The 21,835-nt window shown below is 57.5% G+C and overlaps 7 protein-coding genes across 7 annotated transcripts; 2 read left to right on the top strand and 5 right to left on the bottom strand.

Moving 5' to 3' along the window:
• Window positions 1–2,955: 2,955 nt before the first annotated feature.
• On the top strand, window positions 2,956–5,204 carry THITE_2144774 (uncharacterized protein; the record flags this gene model as incomplete). Its single annotated transcript, XM_003653682.1, has 7 exons — window positions 2,956–3,015; window positions 3,152–3,663; window positions 3,725–4,169; window positions 4,304–4,445; window positions 4,496–4,612; window positions 4,672–4,836; window positions 4,897–5,204. The coding sequence occupies 7 exons, from the start codon at window positions 2,956–2,958 to the stop codon at window positions 5,202–5,204; spliced, it is 1,749 nt and encodes a 582-aa protein (XP_003653730.1).
• Window positions 5,205–6,857: 1,653 nt separating this feature from the next.
• THITE_2144773 (uncharacterized protein) lies at window positions 6,858–10,355 on the top strand (the record flags this gene model as incomplete). The annotated part of the gene is made up of 4 exons (XM_003653681.1): window positions 6,858–7,034; window positions 7,108–7,881; window positions 7,946–9,400; window positions 9,471–10,355. 4 exons carry the CDS (start codon window positions 6,858–6,860, stop codon window positions 10,353–10,355), a joined length of 3,291 nt encoding a protein of 1,096 aa, XP_003653729.1.
• A 411-nt stretch (window positions 10,356–10,766) lies between these two features.
• On the bottom strand, window positions 10,767–11,820 carry THITE_2129301 (uncharacterized protein; the record flags this gene model as incomplete). The annotated part of the gene is made up of 3 exons (XM_003653680.1): window positions 10,767–11,258; window positions 11,326–11,520; window positions 11,584–11,820. 3 exons carry the CDS (start codon window positions 11,818–11,820, stop codon window positions 10,767–10,769), a joined length of 924 nt encoding a protein of 307 aa, XP_003653728.1.
• Window positions 11,821–13,265: 1,445 nt separating this feature from the next.
• On the bottom strand, window positions 13,266–14,063 carry THITE_151086 (uncharacterized protein; the record flags this gene model as incomplete). Its single annotated transcript, XM_003653679.1, has 4 exons — window positions 13,266–13,365; window positions 13,428–13,468; window positions 13,525–13,707; window positions 13,809–14,063. 4 exons carry the CDS (start codon window positions 14,061–14,063, stop codon window positions 13,266–13,268), a joined length of 579 nt encoding a protein of 192 aa, XP_003653727.1.
• A 98-nt stretch (window positions 14,064–14,161) lies between these two features.
• On the bottom strand, window positions 14,162–16,159 carry THITE_2116296 (glycoside hydrolase family 43 protein). The gene has a single exon (XM_003653678.1). The coding sequence runs from the start codon at window positions 15,992–15,994 to the stop codon at window positions 14,375–14,377; it is 1,620 nt and encodes a 539-aa protein (XP_003653726.1). The 5' UTR covers window positions 15,995–16,159; the 3' UTR covers window positions 14,162–14,374.
• Window positions 16,160–16,389: 230 nt separating this feature from the next.
• THITE_2088880 (uncharacterized protein) lies at window positions 16,390–16,918 on the bottom strand (the record flags this gene model as incomplete). The annotated part of the gene is made up of 2 exons (XM_003653677.1): window positions 16,390–16,578; window positions 16,646–16,918. 2 exons carry the CDS (start codon window positions 16,916–16,918, stop codon window positions 16,390–16,392), a joined length of 462 nt encoding a protein of 153 aa, XP_003653725.1.
• Window positions 16,919–17,582: 664 nt separating this feature from the next.
• Window positions 17,583–19,002, bottom strand: THITE_2116294 (uncharacterized protein). The gene is made up of 2 exons (XM_003653676.1): window positions 18,017–19,002; window positions 17,583–17,950 (listed from the first exon to the last, which is right to left on the bottom strand). The coding sequence occupies exons 1-2, from the start codon at window positions 18,649–18,651 to the stop codon at window positions 17,608–17,610; spliced, it is 978 nt and encodes a 325-aa protein (XP_003653724.1). The 5' UTR covers window positions 18,652–19,002; the 3' UTR covers window positions 17,583–17,607.
• Between the last annotated feature and the right edge of the window lie 2,833 nt (window positions 19,003–21,835).

Below are 21,835 nucleotides of genomic sequence, written 5' to 3'. Positions count from 1 at the left end.
AACCCTAACCCTAACCCTAACCCTAACCCTAACCCTAACCCTAACCCTAACCCTAACCCTAACCCTAACCCTAACCCTAACCCTAACCCTAACCCTAACCCTAACCCTAACCCTAACCCTAACCCTAACCCTAACCCTAACCCTAACCCTAACCCTAACCCTAACCCTAACCCTAAGTAACCCTAAGTAACCCTAACAAAGGTCTACTAGATCAATCTTCTAAATATTTTAGCCTTATTTGGTAGACCTAGAAGTATAACTTATATTTTCTATCTTATAAGCCATTATTGGAATTATACTTCTTTTAGGACTTCTTCTATCGATCGATATAGTTAAATCGCCTTAACAAAGTAATTGTATTGCTTACTGCTAGTCGATTAGAGGTTGCTTCACTATTAGTAACCTATTATACATTTAACAGTTTGTCCTTAGTGCCAATTGGTTCCTAGCCAACCTATTATACTATACTATCAATAAGTCGAAGGTTCTATTAGAGATTTAAGTTCCCTAGCTAACTAAACTAGTCCTATTGGGAAAGACTATATTAGATGTTATATCGTCTTTGTAAGCTTATAGTAGTAAGACTTAAAGTAATATTATAGCAAGGCAAAACAAGTGCTAGATAACTTATAGCTAAATTGATCCTCAATTGACAAAGACTTTAAGTCTAAGAAGAAAGAGGAAAACTATCAATATATAGGTGGAAAACTATACTAAAATACCTTAGGTAATGCATATAGACAATTTGCAATGGGGCTATAAAGTCTATATACTATAGAGTAAGATGTAGTTCGCTTTATTACTTTTTCCTTATTGGCAAGTTAACCCCTCCTTCTAAATCTGGAAGTCGACTTGAATCTTGCAAATCCACCAACTTGGGAAGTTACGTAGGTGTGTAGTCACGTGACAGGTCCGTGCGCAAGTCATGTGACGGTGGGCAGCGTGCTATGCTGTCACAATAGCCTAGAGGGCTTCTTTAGACCCTTTACTACTTTGGGAGGTATATTTACATTAGCTAACGTAACCAACTAGCTAACTAAGTATATAGTACAATGTAAACGGATATAGATTAGAAAGGGTGGCCGCTAACTATAGGGTATAGTAATGGCTCTAGATACTAGCTATATAGCTAGCTAGGGGGCTTTGTAACGTCGAGCGTATCGTCAGATACTTGTAGGACATAAGCCCTGACGAGCCTTAGATTAGGAGGGTATAATAATACTAAGATATAGCCTGCTTGACCGTAGGAACATAGGGGCTATAGCGCTTGGCGAAAGAGGGGAGGTGTAGTGGCTATCAAAGTCCTTGTTGGACTCGACTACTTGGTAGAGATGGTTGCAGTTGGCCTCTGTAGGGCACAGAGACTTCCTATAGGTAAGCTATTGCAACGCTTATAGAATGCTCGAATAGTTCGATTAAATTGAAAAGATTCGATCGATCAAATAGATTGAATAAAATAGCGGTTAGCGCGATCGTAAGTCGTAGCTACCATTTGATGCGGTAGTACACAATATTAGTATGTAGGAAGATTGATAGTAAGTGTGATGATGGATTTAAAGTGGGGAGGCTCCTACCATTGTCAAGATATTCTTAGCAGTGTGTATAGGGCGCATAGGCCATATAGGGCAAACCCTGTATAGAGCAACCCTAACCTAGAGCCTAACCCAGATGGGGTCATCATTTATTTATATATACAGTAGCATCCGATATCAGTCGCTGTTAGTGTTGTTGTCGAGTAGTAGTAATGATTTCTGCTGCTGCTGCTGCTGCTGCTGCTGTTGCCGCGAGGGGCTGCTTATAAGTTCGTCCCGCGTGCTTATGTGGTCGCCCATGGTAAGACCTGAGCGTCTCCTGTCACCTAATGAGGCGGCCGCGGTAGTCCGTGCTGATGGAGCTCGCCTCTACTAGCGGCTGAAAGCGATTGCAGTCAAACGCATCGGCAAGATGCTAGATAACCCACAGCACAACGGCACTGATGCTAGTGCCACTCCCTATTGTGATCTTCGCTTATGCGAGAACAGGATTTGGGGCCAGAGGAACGGCGCGTGTCATGTCAACGGATAACAGCAGCATGCGAGTAGCAGGCCCCTGTCCCGCAATATTTGTACCCTAGCACCAACTGCATCGATAGGTGCTGGAGCTTCAAGAGGCCCCGCGCCTCACGCGTGTCTTTACTACGTCAATCAAATACGTAGTCACGATATCCCCAAGGGGTTATTAGCACGCCGGGGGTGGGGGGGGCGGCGCTGATTAGGGTGCAGGTTACGGTTAGGGTATAGGTTAAAGTTAGGATGCGGTTATAGTGCGGGTTACCTAGGTTTCATTTTTTATTGTATTTTTCTTTTTATTTTTTATTCTTATCCTTTTTTATTTTCTTTTCCCGGTTTGGTTGATGTTTACTGAAGTTGCTATTGTGAGTCGTTGCGGTTTGTCGTTGTTGGTGATGCTCCCACACACTCTTTAGCGATGTGTACTGACCTGCAACTACACAGGGCGTTGTCCAGAGACCCGGAGTACACTACCTTATGTATGACAGATGACGCTGGCCTTGGACATGGCAGTATGCGGCGCAGCCCTGGGTCGAGGTCCGGGGCTGGGGCCGTAGCAGCAAGCACAGAGCTAGGCCTGTTACACAGCAAGTCGACGTGGACACGCACCCGACAGACGTGGATGCTACGCTAGTCTGCCTTGGGACTTTGATTCTCTGTTCCTGCGTAAAGATCAGAGAATCCTACGATGCGCTAGCCCTTATATTGACGCCATGCATCGGCGCGCCTGTCCTCGTGGCTAATTACTCGTGCCCGTGCTCAAAGGGGCCGTCCCAAAAGGGGCCTGAATAGCCTGAATAAGGCTCGGGCCGCTCTCTGTGTATAAAGCGACATACGTTCTACCGCAGCTTCTAGAAGTTCTGGCAAAGGCAACGGCCCCAGTTGTGCCCTCAGATCTTTTTCCACAATGGGATTGTCTCTTCGCAGACTCGCCTTGTTCACTTTGTTTTCGCTAGGGGCTCAGGGTGCTGCTGCTCCTCGGGCGCCTCAGCCTGAGACACCCCGTGTTGTCAGGTCTCTCCTGGACCCCAATGTCTCACTGTCTTACAAGCAGGTGAGTGTCACATGCACCAATCGTGAGCCGGGCCTGACTCTTGGGTCAGACCTGCATCTGCGAGACCACCCCCGGCGTCAAGGCATACAGCGGCTATGTAAACCTCCCTGCAAATGCCGACGAGGGCCGGCTATACGACATCCACACCTTCTTCTGGTTTTTCGAGGCTCGGATAAACCCCCACTATGCGCCCCTGTCACTGTGGCTCCAAGGCGGCCCCGGTGCGCCGTCGCTGCTGGGCGCCCTGAGCGAAAACGGGCCGTGCTTCGTCGCCCGCGACTCCAAACACACCGTCCTCAACCCATGGTCGTGGAACAACGAGGTCAATATGCTCTACATTGACCAGCCTGTGCAGACCGGCTTCTCGTACGACACGCTCATCAATGGCACCGTCGACGAAACGACGATCCCGTGGCAGGTGACGCCGCTGTCTGCCTCGTCGGTCGTGAACGCGACCACGCTCCCCGGCGTTTTTGCGTCCCAGAACCCCATGTCCACGGCCAACACAACGGCTACGGCAGCCCTTGCAGCGTGGCACTTCATGCAGATCTGGATGCAAGAGTACGGGTCGCTCGCTTCTCTGCCCATCCGTGACGAGCAGATTACTCACTCACTTCCGCAGGTTCCCCATCTACAAGCCCCAGGGCAACACGTTCAGCATCTGGGGCGAGTCCTACGGCGGCCACTACTGCCCCGCCTTCGCCGACTTCTTCGCCTCGCAGAACAGCAAGATCGTGCACGGCAAGATCGACGGCAAGCCGGCCGTGCCGCTGCTCGTCGACACGGTGGGCATCCTCAACGGCTGCGTCGACATCCTCGCGCAGATGCCCGCGTACCCGCAGATGGCGTACAACAACACCTACGGCCTCCAGGTGATCAACGAGACCGAGTACGCCGCGGCCATGAGCAGCTTCCCTGAGTGCAGCTCGCGCGTTGAGAACTGCCGGTCGCTCGCCGACGCCCTGGACCCGGCGGGTGTGGGCAACGTCGACCAGGTCAACCAGGCCTGCCTCGACGCGTACAACTACTGCTTTGCGACCATGTGGGGCGGCGTGCAGAATCATGGGGTGCGTGTCTTGATATTTTTTTTTTTTTCTTTCCTCCCCTTCTCTCGTTAAATTTTCCCTCTCCAGGTTTTTTTTTTTATTTTTTTTATTTGCTTTTTTAATCCTACGGCTTGACGCTCACTGCCGCGGCACAGCGAGACGTGTACGACATCGCTATGACCATGCCCAACTCGTTCCCGCCCAAGTATCTCGCGGGCTATCTCAATTCTCGGGAGGTTCAGCTCGAGCTGGGCGTTCCCCTCAATGTGACTGGTCTCGCAAACGGCGTTAACCAAGGTAAGTATTTGGTTTGCATTGTCGATGTCTTCCTTAGCTAACGGACGCAGCATTCACCGCGACCGGCGACTTTGTGCTCGGGAAGGGCATCGACAAGCTCGGCAGCCTCCTGGACCAGGGCGTGAAGGTTGCGCTGGTGTACGGCGACCGCGACTACCAATGCAACTGTGGGTCTCACTTGATACTTGGTGATGTGTCCAGCGCGGCTGACTTCTCTCGCGCACAGGGTACGGCGGCGAGCAGGTCAGTCTGGGCATCCAGTCGCAGCTCAGCGCCGGCTTCCACGCCGCCGGCTACGCCCGGATCCAGACGAACCGGAGCTACGTAGGCGGGTTTGTGCGCCAGTACGGAAACCTGTCCTTCTCGCGCGTCTTCGAGGCCGGGCATGCCGGTATGCTAAATAAGCACCCCCTTTCTCGTCCGTCGGTTTGTCTAACCTTGTTGCACGCAGTCCCGTGGTTCCAGCCCGAGACTACGTATCAGATCTTCAGGAGGGTCTTGTTCAACACGGACGTCGCGACAGGCACGGTGTCCACGACCGGGTCGCACGGCCGAGTCTACTCCAGCCAAGGTCCCAGCTCAGTGGCGGACGTCACCAACGCGGTGCCGACGCAGCCCGCCGCCGAGTGCTACTTGTGGGACGTCATCGAGACCTGCACGGCGGCCCAGGCTGAGATGCTGCGCAACGGCACGGCCGTCCTGAAGGACTACATCATGATCGGATACCGGCTGCCCAATGGAACGATTCATTACTACTAGCCGTCGTTGATAGCAGATAGATGATCATGCAGAGCGTGGAATCTTTGGCCCCCGTGCTATCTAGCTGGAGCCCGGCTCATCCTTGGGTTGCCGGCAGGGAATGTTTCGGTGCCTTCCGAGAGGAGCACATATGTGATAGCCTTGTCTGAGCCCCGGTCTGCCATGGAATGCGTACTCTGCGTGTCCGTCATAGGCCGAATTTTGCTCATCGAGGCTGCAAAAAGTGTAACAACGCTTTGGGAACAGACACTGGGACTGGGGCTTGCGACCCCGCCGACACAGCAAGTCGCGGGGAGGACAACTGAATCCTGGATGCGGGGCGATCATCTGCGTTGGGAGACTCCTCTTTACCACGGCAACAAATATGTAGGGCGTCGGGCCGCTCGACACGCCGACCGGACATCGCGGCTTGCGGCGCGAGAAAAAGCAAGGTTACCCTTTGCCCGCTGGCTGGTGTTGCCATGTCCACGACGTTCAAGAGGTGAGAGCACGCGCTCGATGACAGGAAGTTCCAGGAAGCCTGAATGGAACCACTGAAAACCTCGCTAACTTGCTCGATCTCGGACTGCACCTCGGACTCTCTCTCCCTCTGTATTTCGCTTACATGCGCTGCCCATCCTTGCTGTCTCCATCACTCCCGAATTGTGCTGTTTCCCATCTAGAAGTGCGTTTAGTTTGATGTAGCAGTCCTGCCAGACCGTCAGTGCCGGTTGAGCATCACTAGACCGAATAGTAACATCTTTCTGGCAACAAAGTGCCCTAGAAATTATCTTCCATTTGGTGGATAGGGATCCAAGCGCCTGCACACCGGTATATAAATAGGTGAGCCGGGATTTGACGGCATGCGAGCCGGCACACATTTTGCACGCGGGAATCCTACTCGGACTCTTGGCAAAGTTCCGAGCCTGTGGGTAAGGCAACACTGAAAACGTTCGACTGCCTCGCAGTTCCCATCAGTGCTACGCTACAGTTAATGCATCCACGGTTGATGCTGGTCGCGTAGCATGCAACATGCATGACGCGCCCCACTCGAGGACGCTCTGGATGGAGGTAGGAGGGAGCGCTTACGTGCTCCATAGTGCCATAGTGCGAGGGCATGAGTTTATGTGTATTTGCGCTGTCGAGCTCGGTACCAAGAATCAAGTGCTCGCCCAAACGGTCAAACAGCCGAGATGCGGATATGGTCAGGGGTCAGGGGGCAGGGGCAGACTTGTGGCAGCGGACCAATAGTTAATGGCGCGCTAATGGCGCCGACCGCGGCGGGGGGCCACTGTGTGTCTCAAACCAGCGGCGATCGGGCGAAGTCTCTGCGCCGGCTCCATTGGGCTAAGAGTCCTGGTCCCCCCCAGAGGCCGAGGTCCGGCAACGCCCCCATAGCCGTTGTGTCGGGGATTCACAACTCCGTCTCCGTCGGCCTCTCGGTAGTCGGCACGCGTGGACACGGGTGGATTCGAACGGGCGTCATCGTCGCATTGCCGCAATTCTCAATGATTTAACAAGATGGCCGCGCTAGGGGCAGTGCTGCCTCGTCAGGGACCCCCTGGCTGTGCCGTATGGCAACACAGCATATGATAACTAACGGTCAACTCCTGGCGGCGCGCTCTTCCCAAACGCCACGAGGAGCAGCAGTTCACAGAGCAGGTTTCCGTTGCGATGACATCGGCAACGGCGGACAAGACAGAGCAGATACCAGGCCCGCCGGGCTACCCACTGGTGGGCAATGCGCTCTCCATCGACCGCGAGACCCCGCTGAGCACGTGGGAGGGCTGGGCCGACCAGTATGGCGAGATATTCCGCGTCACGCTCCCTCAGGGGACCGTAGTCATCGTTGTAAGTGCCACCCACGCGCTCTCCGGGTGCGGACCTGAGACTCCTAGCGCACCCGCTGACCAACCCCTTTTAGAGCTCTCAAAGGCTGGTGCACGAGCTCTGCGACGAGAAGCGGTTTCACAAACCCGTCAGGGGCGCGCTCCAGGAGATCCGCAACGCCGTGCATGACGGCCTCTTCACGGCGAGGGAGGACGAGCCCAGCTGGGGCATCGCACACCGCATCCTGATGCCGGCGTTCGGCCCGGCATCGATCCAGGGCATGTTCGACGAGATGCACGAGGTCGCGTCGCAGCTGGCGCTCAAGTGGGCACGCCACGGCGCCGACGCCGACATCATGGTGACAGACGACTTCACGCGCCTGACGCTCGACACGCTCGCCCTGTGCGCCATGGACTTCCGCTTCAACTCGTACTACCACGATGACCTGCACCCTTTCATCAACGCCATGGCCGGCTTCCTGACCGAGTCGGGTGCCCGCGCGCTGCGGCCCGGCCTGGTGTCGGTCTTCTTCCGCGAGGCAAACCGCAAGTACTGGGACGACATCGAGGTGCTGCGCCGCACAGCCCAGGGCGTGCTCGACTCGCGCCGCAAGCACCCCACCGGCCGCCGCGACCTGCTGGCCGCCATGCTCGAAGGCATCGACCCCAAGACGGGCCAGAAGCTGAGCGACGCGTCCATCATCGACAACCTCATCACCTTCCTCATCGCCGGCCACGAGACCACGTCGGGCCTGCTGAGCTTCGCCTTCTGCCAACTCATCAAGCACCCGGCGGCCTACCGCAAGGCGCAAGAGGAGGTCGACCGCGTGGTCGGCAGCGGGCCGATCCGGGTGGAGCACATGAAGAAGGCACGTCTAACCCCTGACGCTCGGATCCGCGAGCTTCAATCGCTGACCCCCCCTTTTGTCGCAGCTCCCCTACATCGCAGCAGTCCTCCGCGAGACGCTGCGGCTTTGTCCGACCATCCCCGTGATCGCGAGGCGCGCCAACGAGGACACCGTCATCGGCGGCAAGTACGCCGTGCCCAAGGGCCAGAGCTTCCTGCTGCTGCTGGCGCGCTCGCACGTAGACCCGGCCGTGTACGGCGAGAGCGCCCGCGGCTTCGTGCCGGAGCGCATGCTCGACGACAACTTCGAGCGCCTGATGAAGGAGTACCCAGACTGCTGGAAGCCGTTCGGCATCGGCATGCGCGCCTGCATCGGCCGCCCGTTCGCCTGGCAGGAGGCCATGTTGGTGATGACCATGCTGCTGCAGAACTTCGACTTCGCCCTGTCCGACCCCAGCTACGAGCTGCGCTACAAGCAGACGCTGACCACCAAGCCCAAGGACTTCTACATGCGCGCCACCCTGCGCCACGGCCTCACGCCCACCACCCTGGAGCGCCGTCTCGCCGGCGGTTCAAGTCCTGAGTCGTCGGGCGCCGCGCAGCAGCAGCCGGCAGCCAATTCCAAACCGAACGGGGTGGCCCGTCCGTTGTCCGCGGCGGCCCGGGCGGACGCGAAGCCGATGAGCATCTTCTATGGCTCCAACACGGGCACCTGCGAGAGCCTCGCCCACCGCCTCGCCACCGACGCGGCCGCCCACGGCTTCGCGGCGACCGTGATCGAGCCAATGGACGCGGCGACCGAGAAGCTGCCCACGGACCGGCCCGTCGTCGTCATCACGGCCTCGTTTGAGGGCCAGCCGCCGGACAACGCCGCCGCGTTCTGCGGCTGGCTCGGCCGGCTCAAGGCGGCCGAGCTGCAGGGCGTGTCGTACGCCGTCTTCGGCTGCGGCCACCACGACTGGAACCAGACGTTCCACCGGGTCCCCAAGCTCGTCGACGGCACCATGGCCGCGCGCGGCGCGTCGCGCATCTGTGAGGCGGGCCTGTCGGACGTGGCCCAGGGCGACATGTTCTCCGACTTTGAGCAGTGGGAGGACGACGTGTTCTGGCCGGCCATCGGAGCAAAGTACGGCACGGCGGGCGCTGCTGCCGCCAACGGGGACGAGCACGGCGGCGACCCGCTGTCGGCCAGCCTCGAGGTGCGCTTCTCCACGCCCCGGTCGTCGACGCTCCGCCAGGACGTCAAGGAGGCCAGGGTGGTCGAGGAGCGCACCCTGACGGCGCCCGGGGCGCCGCCTAAGAAGCACATCGACATCCAGCTGCCCGCCGGCATGTCGTACAAGGTGGGCGACTACCTCGCCGTGCTGCCCGTGAACCCCAAGGACAGCGTCAGCCGGGTGATGCGGCGCTTCCACCTCTCGTGGGACTCGCACATCACCATCGACTCGGACCAGCTGACGGCCCTGCCGACGGGGACGCCCGTGCCTGTGTCCGACGTGCTGGGGTCGTACGTCGAGCTGTCGCAGCCGGCGACGAAGAGGGTAAGCATGCGCATCACCTTCGCCGCCGAGACATCTATCACATGTAACTGCTACTCACCGATATCTCCAGGGCATCCTCCGCCTCGCCGAGGCCGCCGGCGACGACGCCACGAAACAGCAGCTGCAGGCCCTCGCAGGTGGCGACGCGTACGCGCGGGAGATTAGCCTCAAGCGGGCGTCCATCCTCGACCTACTCGAGCGGTTCCCGTCCGTGGCGCTCCCCTTCGGCACCTTCCTGTCGCTGCTCCCGCCGATGCGCCCGCGGCAGTACTCCATCTCATCGTCGCCGTCCGGCGCCGCCGGCCCCGCCCGCGCGACGCTGACCTACAGCCTCCTTGACGCGCCCGCGCTCGCCAACCCGGCCGTGCGCCACGTTGGCGTCGCCACCGCCTACCTCGCCTCCCTCCTCCCCGGCGACCAGCTGCAGCTGTCCGTGCGCCCGACCCACACCGCCTTCCGCCTGCCCAACGACAGCCACAAGACGCCCATCATCTGCGTGGCCGCCGGCGCCGGGCTAGCCCCCTTCCGCGGGTTCATCCAGGAGCGCGCGGTGGCGGCGGCGCGGGGCAGCGCCAAAAGCCTGGCGCCGGCGCTCCTCTTCTTCGGCTGCCGCGGCCCGCAGCTCGACGACCTCTACCGGGCCGAGTTCGACGCCTGGCAGGCGCAGGGCGCCGTCGACGTGCGGCGGGCGTACAGCCGTGCCGCCGCGGAGGAGACGGCCGAGGCGAAGGGCTGCCGGCACGTGCAGGACCGGCTGTGGTACGACCGCGACGAGGTCAGGGCGCTGTGGGAGCGGGGCGCGCGCGTCTACGTGTGCGGCTCGCGCGCCGTCGGCGAGGCTGTCAGACGGATGCTCGGCCGGATCCTGCTGGGCGCAGACGCCGGCGAGGACGAGATCGCGCGGTGGTATGAGGGCGTGCGCAATGCTCGGTATGCCACGGATGTGTTTGATTAAGGGGCCGATTGGCGAGAGCGTTTTCGTGTGTTGTCAAATTCACTTCCTCTCCTCCTTGTCTCGAAATCATGTGTCTGCATATAGAGCTTCAGGACTATGTAGCGGTGTATATTCATTTGAACTTTATATTTTCGGAAGATATCCAAGATCGCATTGGAACTGATTGAGTCAATGTCATCTAGCTTTGACGCCCCTGATCTGTCTTCGCTCCGACGGTGGTCTAGGTGGTGTCCCGCCAGGCGGGTTTGACATCGCGCTGGCTTCAATACCAGCGGTCATCCTCGCTCTGTGTGGAAGGATTCCGGACACTGACACGCCGACCGAGCCGCTGTCCCTGGGTTCTTCGTAGCACAATAGGAGGCCACTCGGGCTTGTTTCCTCACAGCACGCTCCCGACGGCCGCCAACCCAGTCACGCAGGAGCTGCCGTACCGCCGCCGCCGAGACTTTCGTTCCCGACCTGATCGCTAGGTCGCCCAGATGCGGGAGAGCTCGGGGCAGCGTTTGACTGTGCTGTGTCTGTGTTCGGCTGGGCGGGGCCGTCCACCGGCGCTCCTGGAGCAGACCCTTCCTGGCTCTCGGTTGCATGTTCACCCCCGTCAGAACCCTCTCTTTCGGCCGCCTTCGCGAGCAGTTCCTGCAGCCGTATCAGCTGGGGATCCACCCAGGCGGCGGGCTCCAGGACGCTTCGGTCCACGTTATGGCGCGCGGTCTCGCCGCCAGCGGCCTCTTTCGAGTTTTCGTTCGCACGCTCTCTCATTCTCGACAGCAAGTCCCACAACGCGGAGACCACGAAGGTGAGGGCTGTCAACGCGACGCTGATGACCATCACGATCCAGAGCTTGCTAAGCCCCTTGAACTCGAGGTTGTCGTCGAGGTCCAGGAATGGCGTGCTGAAGAATGTCTGCTGCCGGGTCAGCGGCCTGTACTCGCACGCACCCTGGGCGAGTGTTGCTGGACGGGGCACCTACGGCCACCACTGTACTCGGTAGGTATGACATGGTGAGGAAGGCTAGCCGCTTCATGTCGCGCGCGTCTTCCCGCGACTCCTTGGCGTATTTGCGCAGCTCGTCGGCCTGTGCGTCGTTGCTCTCGGCGATCCGGCGCACCGAAATGAGGTTTTCCCTCACATAGCCCATGCTGTGAATCTGGATCATGGTCAGGTACTGTCCTGGTAGTCAGCCGTTGGCTCTTTGCTGGCCCGGTCGCTGGAGGCGGGTATGGCGTACCACCTTGAGTTGGCTATCCAGCGAGTCGCCGAGAAAGCCGATCCTCGCGCTGCAGGCGTCGGCGAAGCGCTCCGCGTTGGTGGCCATCTCGACGAGGACACGGACGTCGGACAGATCGGCTCCTTCGTGCACGGCCTGCTTGACCTCGCGAAGGACTGTTTGCGCATGCTGTTTCAGGATGCGGAGGTAGTGCGCGTGGCTCCTGGAGAGGCTCACCAGTCGCTCCGCCGTCTGCATCGTGATTGAAGTCGACACGCTCTCCTGCGCTTTTCCCAAATCCACGACCTGAGGGGAGGGGGCGGGGGGGTCTCAGTAATAATCAAATGGCTGGAGTGTTGGCCGTGCTGACTTGCCTGTCTATTTACAGCGTTTATAAAGTTCACGTCGAAGTTTTTCCACCGGTCGACTGCCGTCCACACCAAAAGCATTCGCAGCCAGAGCGCTCTGAGCTGCCGCGGGGCTGGTGCCGGCTCCGGTTCCAGGAACGCAATGATTGCAAGCGCGACTTTGGCAAAAAACTCGATGGGGAGGCATATAATAACGCGGAGTGCCGATCCACCGTCAGCTTCCAGAAACCCGATAGCCACGTTACATATGAAGACCTCGGTCACGAGGTGCGGGTTGTGGGAAGTCCAGGAGTTCCAGCTGACCCCGTCCCGCGATGCGTCCAGTTCGTGGTCCCCGGCTTGCCGGAGGAGATGCCGCATAATCCCGCCAGGGACCCGCCAGGCAGCGCTAAGCTTGGTGAGATTGGACACATCTTCGTGTACGGTTCCGCTCTCGTAGGGCACGAGAACGACCGTGTCGCCGGGCAGGGTTCCGGCTGTTGCTGAGGATTCGTTCTCTTGTCGCTCTAGCCAGCTCTGGAGATCGGCCGAGTGAGCGAGGGGCCTTGTGAACACCGCCGCCCCAGAGCCTCTTCGACTGTACGTGAGGAAGCGGATCTGTTCCAGCACCTCCTCGCCGGATTCTTCCATGTGGTTGAAGATCGGCATCGTGGCGGGGACGGTTTGGTCCCACAGTGTCGGGTTGTGTGGATAGGTAGTGATGTGAAAGCAACCGGGTTGAAGCGCAGGTTGGAGCGGGAACTGGCGCGTGGATAAGGAAGCGCACAGCGGCTTCGTCGCCCAGAACGAGGCTCTGCGTGGCTCTGGGCCTCAGCTCGCCACTGGTGCCTATGTGACTGCGCTGCATATGCCGACAAGGCGTCTGGGCCAGTCAGGGGACCGGAGGCGCAGTCCAGCGCAGTGGAAGACCGTCATATTGGTCGGGCCTTGCCCACCCAGTCCCGGCTGGGTTAGCTTACAGCGCCTCCTTTCAGGATGGCGGAGGTCGGGGGGCTGGGGCCCTCGGGTGCATTCAGATGAATTGCGAAGCTCAAAGCGAATTTTCTTTCCAACCGCAATGGAACCAGAACTTCGGCCAAAAGAGCGCCCTTTGCGACTTCACCGCTGGTCAACATCATAGCCGCCACCACGGTCCACCCTGATTTCTTTTTGCTCACTAAACTGTCCTTAGTTGACCCCAGCCCTGGCCGTCGAGTGCATCCATTTATGCCTTACGTGGTCTGTTCAGCTCCTGTCCTTGAGCAGGTTCAGCGGGAGCCTGCACTGAGTAGCGTCGGCTCGGCATTCCGCTCTCGTCGTCTCCCTGGCGGTGCAGCAGCCCTCTTGGCGGCAGCTTTACGGCCAGGCCTGGCTCGGTGGCGCTGGCTGGCTCGCAGCCCCAGCCGGCGAAGCCTCCATGGGAGGCGGAGCGACACCGATGGGCTCTCCGCGGCGCCTGACGCATCACACCCTCCAATCAGCAGGGCGGTCTTCCAAGGACAGACATCCTGCACTCACCTCCCCCTGAACTTCCCGTGCCTGCGGACCCAGAGAAGCCCCTAGCTCGAGTTAGTCCCATCGCTGCACCCCGCATGCCGAAGGGGCGAAAACGCACCAGTATGCTGCTCAGAAGGTAGAGGAACATGGCGATGAAAGAAAATGCCAGGACCGAGCGCCACGCGCTGCAGCCGTCGAGCCGCCGAGTGATGCCCGGGGCAACCACCCGGCGCCACTCGCCCCAGTAGAAGCCCCAGTAAGTGCGGAACCAGCCCGACCGGCACGTGTGGAGGCCGCTCAGCTGTCGCCGCGGGCCGACAGGTCAGCATCCGATGCGGAATCACCTGGGGAAATTAAAGGCCAGCAGGATCGACTTGCCGTCTCGGTCAGGCAAAAGGCGACCAGCCAGGCGGCAAAGAGCAGGAAGTCGAGGGGAAAGGACCAGAACGTGTGGGCAAACGGCGGGATGAGCACCAGCGACGCGAGGATCGTGATGCCCGCGATGGTGGCCGTGTAGATGAGCCGCCCGCCCGGCCCCAGTGCGTGGGCCTCGCCGACATTGTGGAAAAAGTGGCCCAGGATGCCGAGCACGACGGCGCCGCAGAAAAGCTGGCCGGCTCGGAGAATCGTCGAGATGATTCTGGACGCGACTCCCATGCTATTCAGTTTGTCTACGGGGTTTAGTGGTTGCGGAGTGAGCGGATGCGGGACATCATCGAGAGGAGAACATTGGGCATGATGTAAGAGTTACGGGCCGGGGTAGAAACGTCGTCACGGGAGGCCATTAAGAGGAGGGAGGTGTCGAAACATATCATCCATGATCCTAGTCAACCATCCTCCAAGATCACGTAGTAAACCTGACTCAGGCAAGATTCAAGCAAACGGGATGTGCAGCGCGGCCCTCGAGTGCGGTGCACACTAGGTGGTCAATTACAAGTTATATCTGCATCCAACGCCTTCCAACCCCCCTAGATCTCATACCGGTCGCTCTCGTGGTGCACCGGTCGGTACAGGAAATAGTCAAAGTGGGCCTCGGCGGCCGTGCCGTTCAGGTCGGAGGCGGCGACGCCGACGAAGGCGCCGGTGAAGCTGCCGTGCACCTGGTGGCCGCCGCACTCGTCCGAGACGATGCTGGCGTCGAGCACGGGGCCGATCTTCTTGAGCTCCTGCTCGCCCTCGAGCGCGTAGTAGAACTGCAGGTCGCGGCCGCGGATCGACAGCGCCAGCCGCACCTTGCCCTGGTTCGGGATCGGCGCCGGCGCAGGTAGGGGGAAGCGCAGGCCGCCGAGCGGGAAGGAGGCCTCAGAGGCCATGATCAGCAGCTCGCGCTGGCCGTCCGAGTGCGCCGTCACGGTCAGGTAGAAGAAGTTGAAGCGGCAGTAGTAGGCCGTCAGGCCCGCGAACTGGCGCTCGTCCGACGGCGAGAAGTCGATGACGGTCTCGGCGTCGATGGAGAAGTGCGTCTGGCGCCGGGCCACCAGCGCCTGCTCAAACCACGAGCCGACGGCCTCGCGCCCGATCAGCGTCAGCCGGCCGTCGCCGCCCGTGCGGAAAATGCGCTCGGGCTCGGGCGTGCGCAGCCACTGGAAGTCGGCGGGCAGGCCGGCCTCGAACGTGTAGCGCCGCTCGGCCCAGTACTTGGTGTCGTCGCGCGCGGCGGGCAGGTCGACGAACAGGCTCGGCACGGGCCCGTTCTTGACGTACAGCCAGTCGTCGTCGCCCCAGCAGGCCTCCTGGATGGCCGTCTCGCGGCCCAGAATGCAGCGGCGCAGCTGTGTGATCGGGCGGCCCGTCAGGTGCACCAGGTACGTGCGGCCGTCGGGCGTGTCGACGATGTCGCCGTGGCCGGCGCGCTGCAGCGCTGCGTGCGGGTGGTCCTTGGACGAGAGGATGTGCTTCTGCGGGTGCGTCTCGTAGGGGCCCCAGATGTCGCGCGACCGGGCCAGCGTGCACGCGTGCTCGTAGCCCGTGCCGCCCTCGGCCGTCAGCAGGTAGTACCACCCGTTGCGCTTGTACAGGTGCGGGCCCTCGACGAGCCCCAGCTCGGTGCCCGGGAAGATGTTCTTGCGCGGGCCGACGAGGCGGCCGGCGCGCGGGTCGAACTCCTGCAGCGCGATGCCCGCGAACAGCTGCGGGCGGCGGCGGTGGTCCCACAGCATGTTGACGAACCACTTGCGCCCGTCGTCGTCGTGGAACAGCGACGGGTCGAAGCCGGACGAGTTGGCGTACACCGGGTCCGACCAGGGGCCCTCGATGGCCGGCGCGCTGACGATGTAGTTGTGCGCGTCCTTGAACGAGCCGTCCTTGCGCTTGACGTCCGTGTACACGAGCCAGAAGCGCTCGCCGTCGTGTGTCAGGCACGGCGCCCAGATGCCGCAGCTGTCCGGGTCGCCGCGCATGTCCAGCTGGCTCTTGCGACTCAGCGGGCGGGCCGCCAGCTCCCAGTTGGCCAGGTCGCGCGAGTGGTGGATCTGCACGCCCGGGAACCACTCGAACGTCGATGTCGCGATGTAGTAGTCCTCGCCGACCCGCAGCACCGACGGGTCCGGGTTGAAGCCCGGCAGGATCGGGTTGCGTACCAGCGGCATCGTGGCTGCCTGTCAGTCACAGGGTCACAGGGTACTGGTCGGGTGTCTGAGGAGAGGAAAGCAACGTCTAAGTCAAGGAACCCTCACTCCCAAGATTGAATCTCAGGCTTCTTTCTATTATGTATACGAGCGACCTAAAGGGCGAGATATGCGGACGTGAGGGGCAAGCGAGCAATGAGCAGCTCCACCGCGCATTTAGCCGGCATGCGCGGCAGCTTGCCAGTCCCCAGCGCCGGGCGGGGTCCGGACCTAGGCCCGGCCTAGCCCCGACCAGTCCCGATCCTGCGGAGGCGACTGGTTTGGTGCGAGTGCGGGTTCGGAGGGGGGCCACACGCCCAAACGGCCCCTGGCGGGCTCCCAGATGCCACGACTGGGGTGGTTGCCCGCTTACTAGACTAGTAGGCGCACACGAACTGGTCGTTCTCGCATTCCGTCCGGCCGGCAAATGCCCGGCTGCCCACGGTGTCCGCGTGTTGCGCCCGCATGTCCACGTACCGGTCTTCCGTTGAGTGGGCGTGGATGCGGCCGTCCTTGCCGTTGGCGATGCGGGCATGCGCCACGTTCAGCAGCGCCAAGACGGCCACCTGCAGCAGCACGACCACGAGCAGCGCCGCGAACACGGCCACGGTGCCGCGCAGTCCGCGGCGGTACTCCGGGCCGCGGGCCGTCGGCCGGGCCGAAGAGCAACGGGCCGACGATGGCACCGGCCGCCGAGGCCGCGTTGAACAGCGCTATGATGGCAGACTTCTTGGTCTCGCCGGCCATGTTAGCCAGGATCCACTCCACGACCAGCTCGATGCACGCAGTGAGTAGTGCCAGGCAATAGAAGTCGACCAGCAGGCCCGGCGCGAAGGCGCGGCCACGCGGCAGCGCGTATAGCAGCACCAGCCCGGCCACCCCCAAGCCCAGCACCATGGCCGCCATCAGGGTGTGGGTGGAAGCACCTCGATGATGCCCTGGAACTGGTGGGCGTACAGGGCCTGGCGTCCTCAACCGCGACGGGGCTGTCAACAGCGGCTTCTTTCGTTCGTAGATCGGCCATCAACACGGACGCATGGCAACGAGCATTGGGCCGGGAGACGACAAGCAACGGCAGCGAACGGAGTATGTACGAGCCCGTCTTGGGATGCCGCACGTCGACGCCAGTCCAGACCGCTTGTGCAGCGCCGCACTCACGATCGGCGCGATAGGACGGGAGGACACGGATTGTGCTTGGAAATGTCTTAGGCCTCAGCTTGTCGATTCAAACGCGGAAGGTGAGGCGAGGACGACGCCGCACAACGGCAATTGCACCGCACCCCTGCGACGAGCTCCCTGCTGCCGCTGCGCCGCTATCGTACGTGATGGATGTCAGTCTGGCGAAGAGACACCGCTCAGCGCCACGCCATATCCCCTTCCTAGTGCAGGCGACTGTCGCGCCAACCCTTTGATGTCCCACGGTCTATGCAAGCACCCGACGCCGTCTATATGCGTGTTTTGGACCGCAAAAGTCGGAAGGATAAATACAATGCATCGCCATTCGCAGCTGAGAATATGCACATCAGGTCTGGGAAAGCCCGGATAATCAAAACATTCCAAAGATTTGGGTAGATCCAGGCTGGCGACCTTAGCCTTTATAGGAGCAGCACCGCGGCCAGCGCCGCCCCGACGGCGGCCATGGCGCCCCGCGGGACAGCCGCACGGAAGCCGAGGGAGCCGGCGGTGGGGCTCACGCCGGTCGCGGGGCGGCCGAGATACCAGGCACCAATGTCGGTCAGGTTGCCGCCGGCACTGAGCATGGCGCCGTTGGGCCCGACGTTGGACACATCGCTGCGGAAGGCGCCGAAGTAGGCGTAGCGCTCGACAAAGTCCAGGCGGTCGAAGTACTCGGCCGACGTGTTGTAGAAGGCCTGCGTTGTGGCCAAGTCTTGGTTGTCGATGTTGTACTCGGTGATCCACATGGACGCGTTGGGAAAGCTGCATCAAACAGTCAGCCGTCGCCGTTCCAGGCAGCCGCCGGGGTCGACAAGAGTCCGGACTCACGCGGCCGAGTACTCGCCCATGTGGCTCGCCAGCCCCTCGAAGTTGCCGTACCAGTGAATGGCGACGAAGTCGTAGGAGCAGTTCTGCGTCTTGCCGCCGGTGCTCACGAGCTTGGAGCACTCGCTCAGGAAGCTCTGCAGCCACGGGATGCCCGTGGTTCCGCCGGTGCACGATGGCAGCCCCGCGCGCACGCCGAGCTTCTGCAGCGGGATGATGTTGTTGACCCAGACCCGGGCCGCGGCGGCGGGTTCGATGTTGCTGCCGCCGTCAGCGAAAGAGCCGTCGGGCTCGTTGAACGACAGGACGTGGGTGACGTTGACGCCGCCGTCCTGGATGAGGCCCTTGACAGTCGTCAGGAAGGTGGTGTCGTCCAGGCTCGACGGGGCGCCCCACAGCATGGGCACGAACTCGAACTGGGACTGCGGCAGGTGCGAGAAGACCGATTCCGGGCTCGACTTGTAGTTGTAGTACCAGGTCAGATCCGACGGCTGGGTGACCCAGATGGAGTCGTCCGCCCGCGTAGTTGCGTTGGGCGTGAAGGCCAGGCCGCGCTTCGGGGAGGCGAGCGGGCCGGCAGCCGCGGGCGAGATCGCCGTCGCCAACCAGGCCGCAGCGGCGGCGGCGCACAGCAGCATGTTGGAACCTGGCACGAAGGCTGCGGGGCCCAGAGTGTCGCACGTCGCACGTCGGCTCGCCCCGGGACGGGTCTGCTGCAGTGGCGTCGGGGGCAAGATGTTGGGTAGGTTGTCGGCCACGGAACCGGCGCAGTCGGGGGGAACGGGTTGGTTCGCGCGCCTCGTCTTTGGCGTTGCCGCCGACTTGGGAAATAAACGAGCGACTCGTCGGCCGGCAGGGAACAGAAATGGTGCTGCCCCGTCAAGAGGGCAAAAAGTCAAGAGACAGCGAAGAAAACATGGCCATTTTGGCACCGGCGTCCAGCTGGGGGACCGGCTGGACTTTTCTTGTCGCCATGAGCTGAAAAGTTGAAGACCGCCGCCGTCCAGAACCAGGCACGCCAATGCTTGGCAGGTCGGATAGCGCGGGCGCTTGACCGTTCCGGGACTCGGCGTCGATAGAACGAGAGCCAGAAGCTGCGCCAGCTGATGGGCTGAAGATCCAGCTAATGAATAGGCTAGGAGTCAGGGTCCAGGGCTGGGCAAGCCCCGAACACGGTAGACGTTAAAGAGGTCCTGCCAAGACTAATTTCCGTAGTCCCTACAGATACCCGTGGGTCCCGCGCTTAGAAGTCACTCCTTTTGCCACCGCTTAACAATTTCTATATAGTAGTCCTTACGCCCGTATCGCGTCAGTAGCTGCCTAGCTACTGGTTTATATCCTACCTACGTTTCCCTAACTAATCTACGTCTATACCTACCCTCCATTATATTTCGACCTACATTACAACGTTATATCGCTATAGAACTATATATTTAGCCTATATCCAATAGATCTTATTGGTAAATAGTCAACTAGTTTGCTATCAATGTATATTAGCAGTTGCTAAATATTGATCTAGCTATAGACTAGCATCCTACTATAGACCACTTTACTTTATATAGCTAGCAACTAGAAGATACGCTAAGTAAGTTGTTTTACTACCTACCGATTAGCAGTTGCTTAGTATTGATCTAGCTATAGACTAGCTCTAAAATTTATATAGTTAACAATAAAACAATACGCTATATAGCTAGTAGTAAAACGATATATTGTATAGCTAGTAGTACAACGCGCTATATAGCTAGTAGTAAAACGATATACTAAGTAAATTCTATTGTTTTACTATCTACTAGTTAGTAATTGTTTAATATTGATCTAGCTATAGACTAGCTTAATTTATATAGTTAATAATAAAACGATATACTATATAGCTAGTAGTAAAACGATGTGCTATATAGCTAGTAGCAAAACAATGTACTATATAGCTAGTAGTATACTATACTATATAGCTAGCAATAAAACGATATATTATATAGCTAGTAATAAAACGTAGTATACTATACCATATAGCTAGCAATAAAACGATATACTATATAGCTAGTAATAAAACGATATAGTATCTATAGCCTATTAGCGTCCTTGGTCTCCCTTAATATATAAGTGCTATTTAGTCAAATAGCGAATTTAATTACTAGCGTTGAATTGCTAATGCTATACCTACAATAAGCTCCCTAGTCCTAGAATATATATCTACTGAACTTGACCTTGATCTAACTACTTAGTAGGTACTACCCTAGCTTCTCCCTATCCCTAAGCTTTTAATTATATAATTATTATAATCGAGTAGTATTCCTAGTCCTGCTCCAACCTCTACCTAGCTACTAGATAGCTCTACACTGTCTAATGAACTGTCTAATAAAGGAGATAGTTCCTCTATAAAGGAACTAGCTTTTAGATATAAGTATAGGTATATATCTCTAATTTGCCTATCTAGACTAAAGCCTAGGGCGCTAAATAGTAGCTTTACAATTCTTAATAACATTTAGGAGATCTAAGAACACTAGTTTAAAGAAAGTAAGTTTACCCTCCTATATATAGCTTAGCAAGCTAAATAGCGCTAGGTATTGTATTTCTATAGTAGGAGAGACGCCCTAAGGCAATAGCAAATAAAGACTATTTTCCGCTACTACCTCTAGAAAACGCTATAAAAGACTAAAGGGCAAGGTAAACGCAATAGGGCACTATAAAATATAGAGCTATACTACTATACTCTCTATAAGGTTTAGTACAACAATAGTACCATTGATATTATAATTCGCTATAGGTATAATTACTTAATAGAAGACATTAAGATAGTTAAACGCCTATATACTATTGTAGAACATATTGCCTACCTCCTTACTATTAGATATAGCAATAGCGCTATAGAATACTAGTTATACGGCTACGCTAAAACTCCTAAAGCTAGGGTATATCTTTACTATATAGATAGCCAGTATATTACGACTTAGGAGATTCGTAACCTTTATAGATCTCTTAAGCTCTATAAACGTGATAATTGTAAGGTATAGTCCTATAAGGTTTTTAGGGAGATAGAATTTATAGAAGCTATTACCTAGCTACTAGCCTATAGTGATCGATATAAGTATAAGGCACTGACTATACTTAGCGAGAACTCCTCTACGTTAGTCTTTATATATAAAGACCTATTAGATACACTAAAAAAGTATAGCCAACTAGCGATTATAGATACTACTTATAAGACTGCCTATAGTAGTTGATACTTATTTACAATTATAGTTCGGGACTTTAATAGCTACTAGCTCCTTTCTATTTACTTCTTTATAGAGAGGCAGACTACTAATAGTATCGCAATATACCTAGATATATTGCTAGAGTAGTATAAGGGAGTAGCTAATAGGGGCTAGCTCTTAAAATATATAATTACCAACGACTCTATAGCTAAATAACTTACTGTCTAAGAGGTATTTAGCTACGATAAGTATAGCCTCCTATATATATAACATCTCTTCTATATAAAGCATTGCTAGGAGACTTTAAAGTGCTAGATTAGTACTAATAAAGAGTACCTTAGCTATATAGCGGCTACTCTTCTAAGCTGTTGTTTAGAAAAAGGCTATATAGAGTCTATTGAGGCTACTATTGCTTACGCTAGTACCGATAGGCTTAAATAGTATTTAAAGAACAACTAGCTAAATAATACTCGACTATAGACGTATTAGGTATAAGATACAACCCCCTTGCTCTACTAGATTACTACAACAAATATAGTCGAAGGATAGTACTTAAAGGTTAAGAACGCTAAGCCTATACTAAAGCAGTAGATAGCTAGTACCTTCCCTTTTACTAGTTTAATCATTT

This window comes from Thermothielavioides terrestris, chromosome 2 (genome assembly GCF_000226115.1).
Source record: "Thermothielavioides terrestris NRRL 8126 chromosome 2, complete sequence".
Classification (NCBI taxonomy): domain Eukaryota; kingdom Fungi; phylum Ascomycota; class Sordariomycetes; order Sordariales; family Chaetomiaceae; genus Thermothielavioides; species Thermothielavioides terrestris.
The sequence above is the reverse complement of the archived record's forward strand: the minus strand, read 5'-3'. Positions and strand labels throughout refer to the sequence as shown.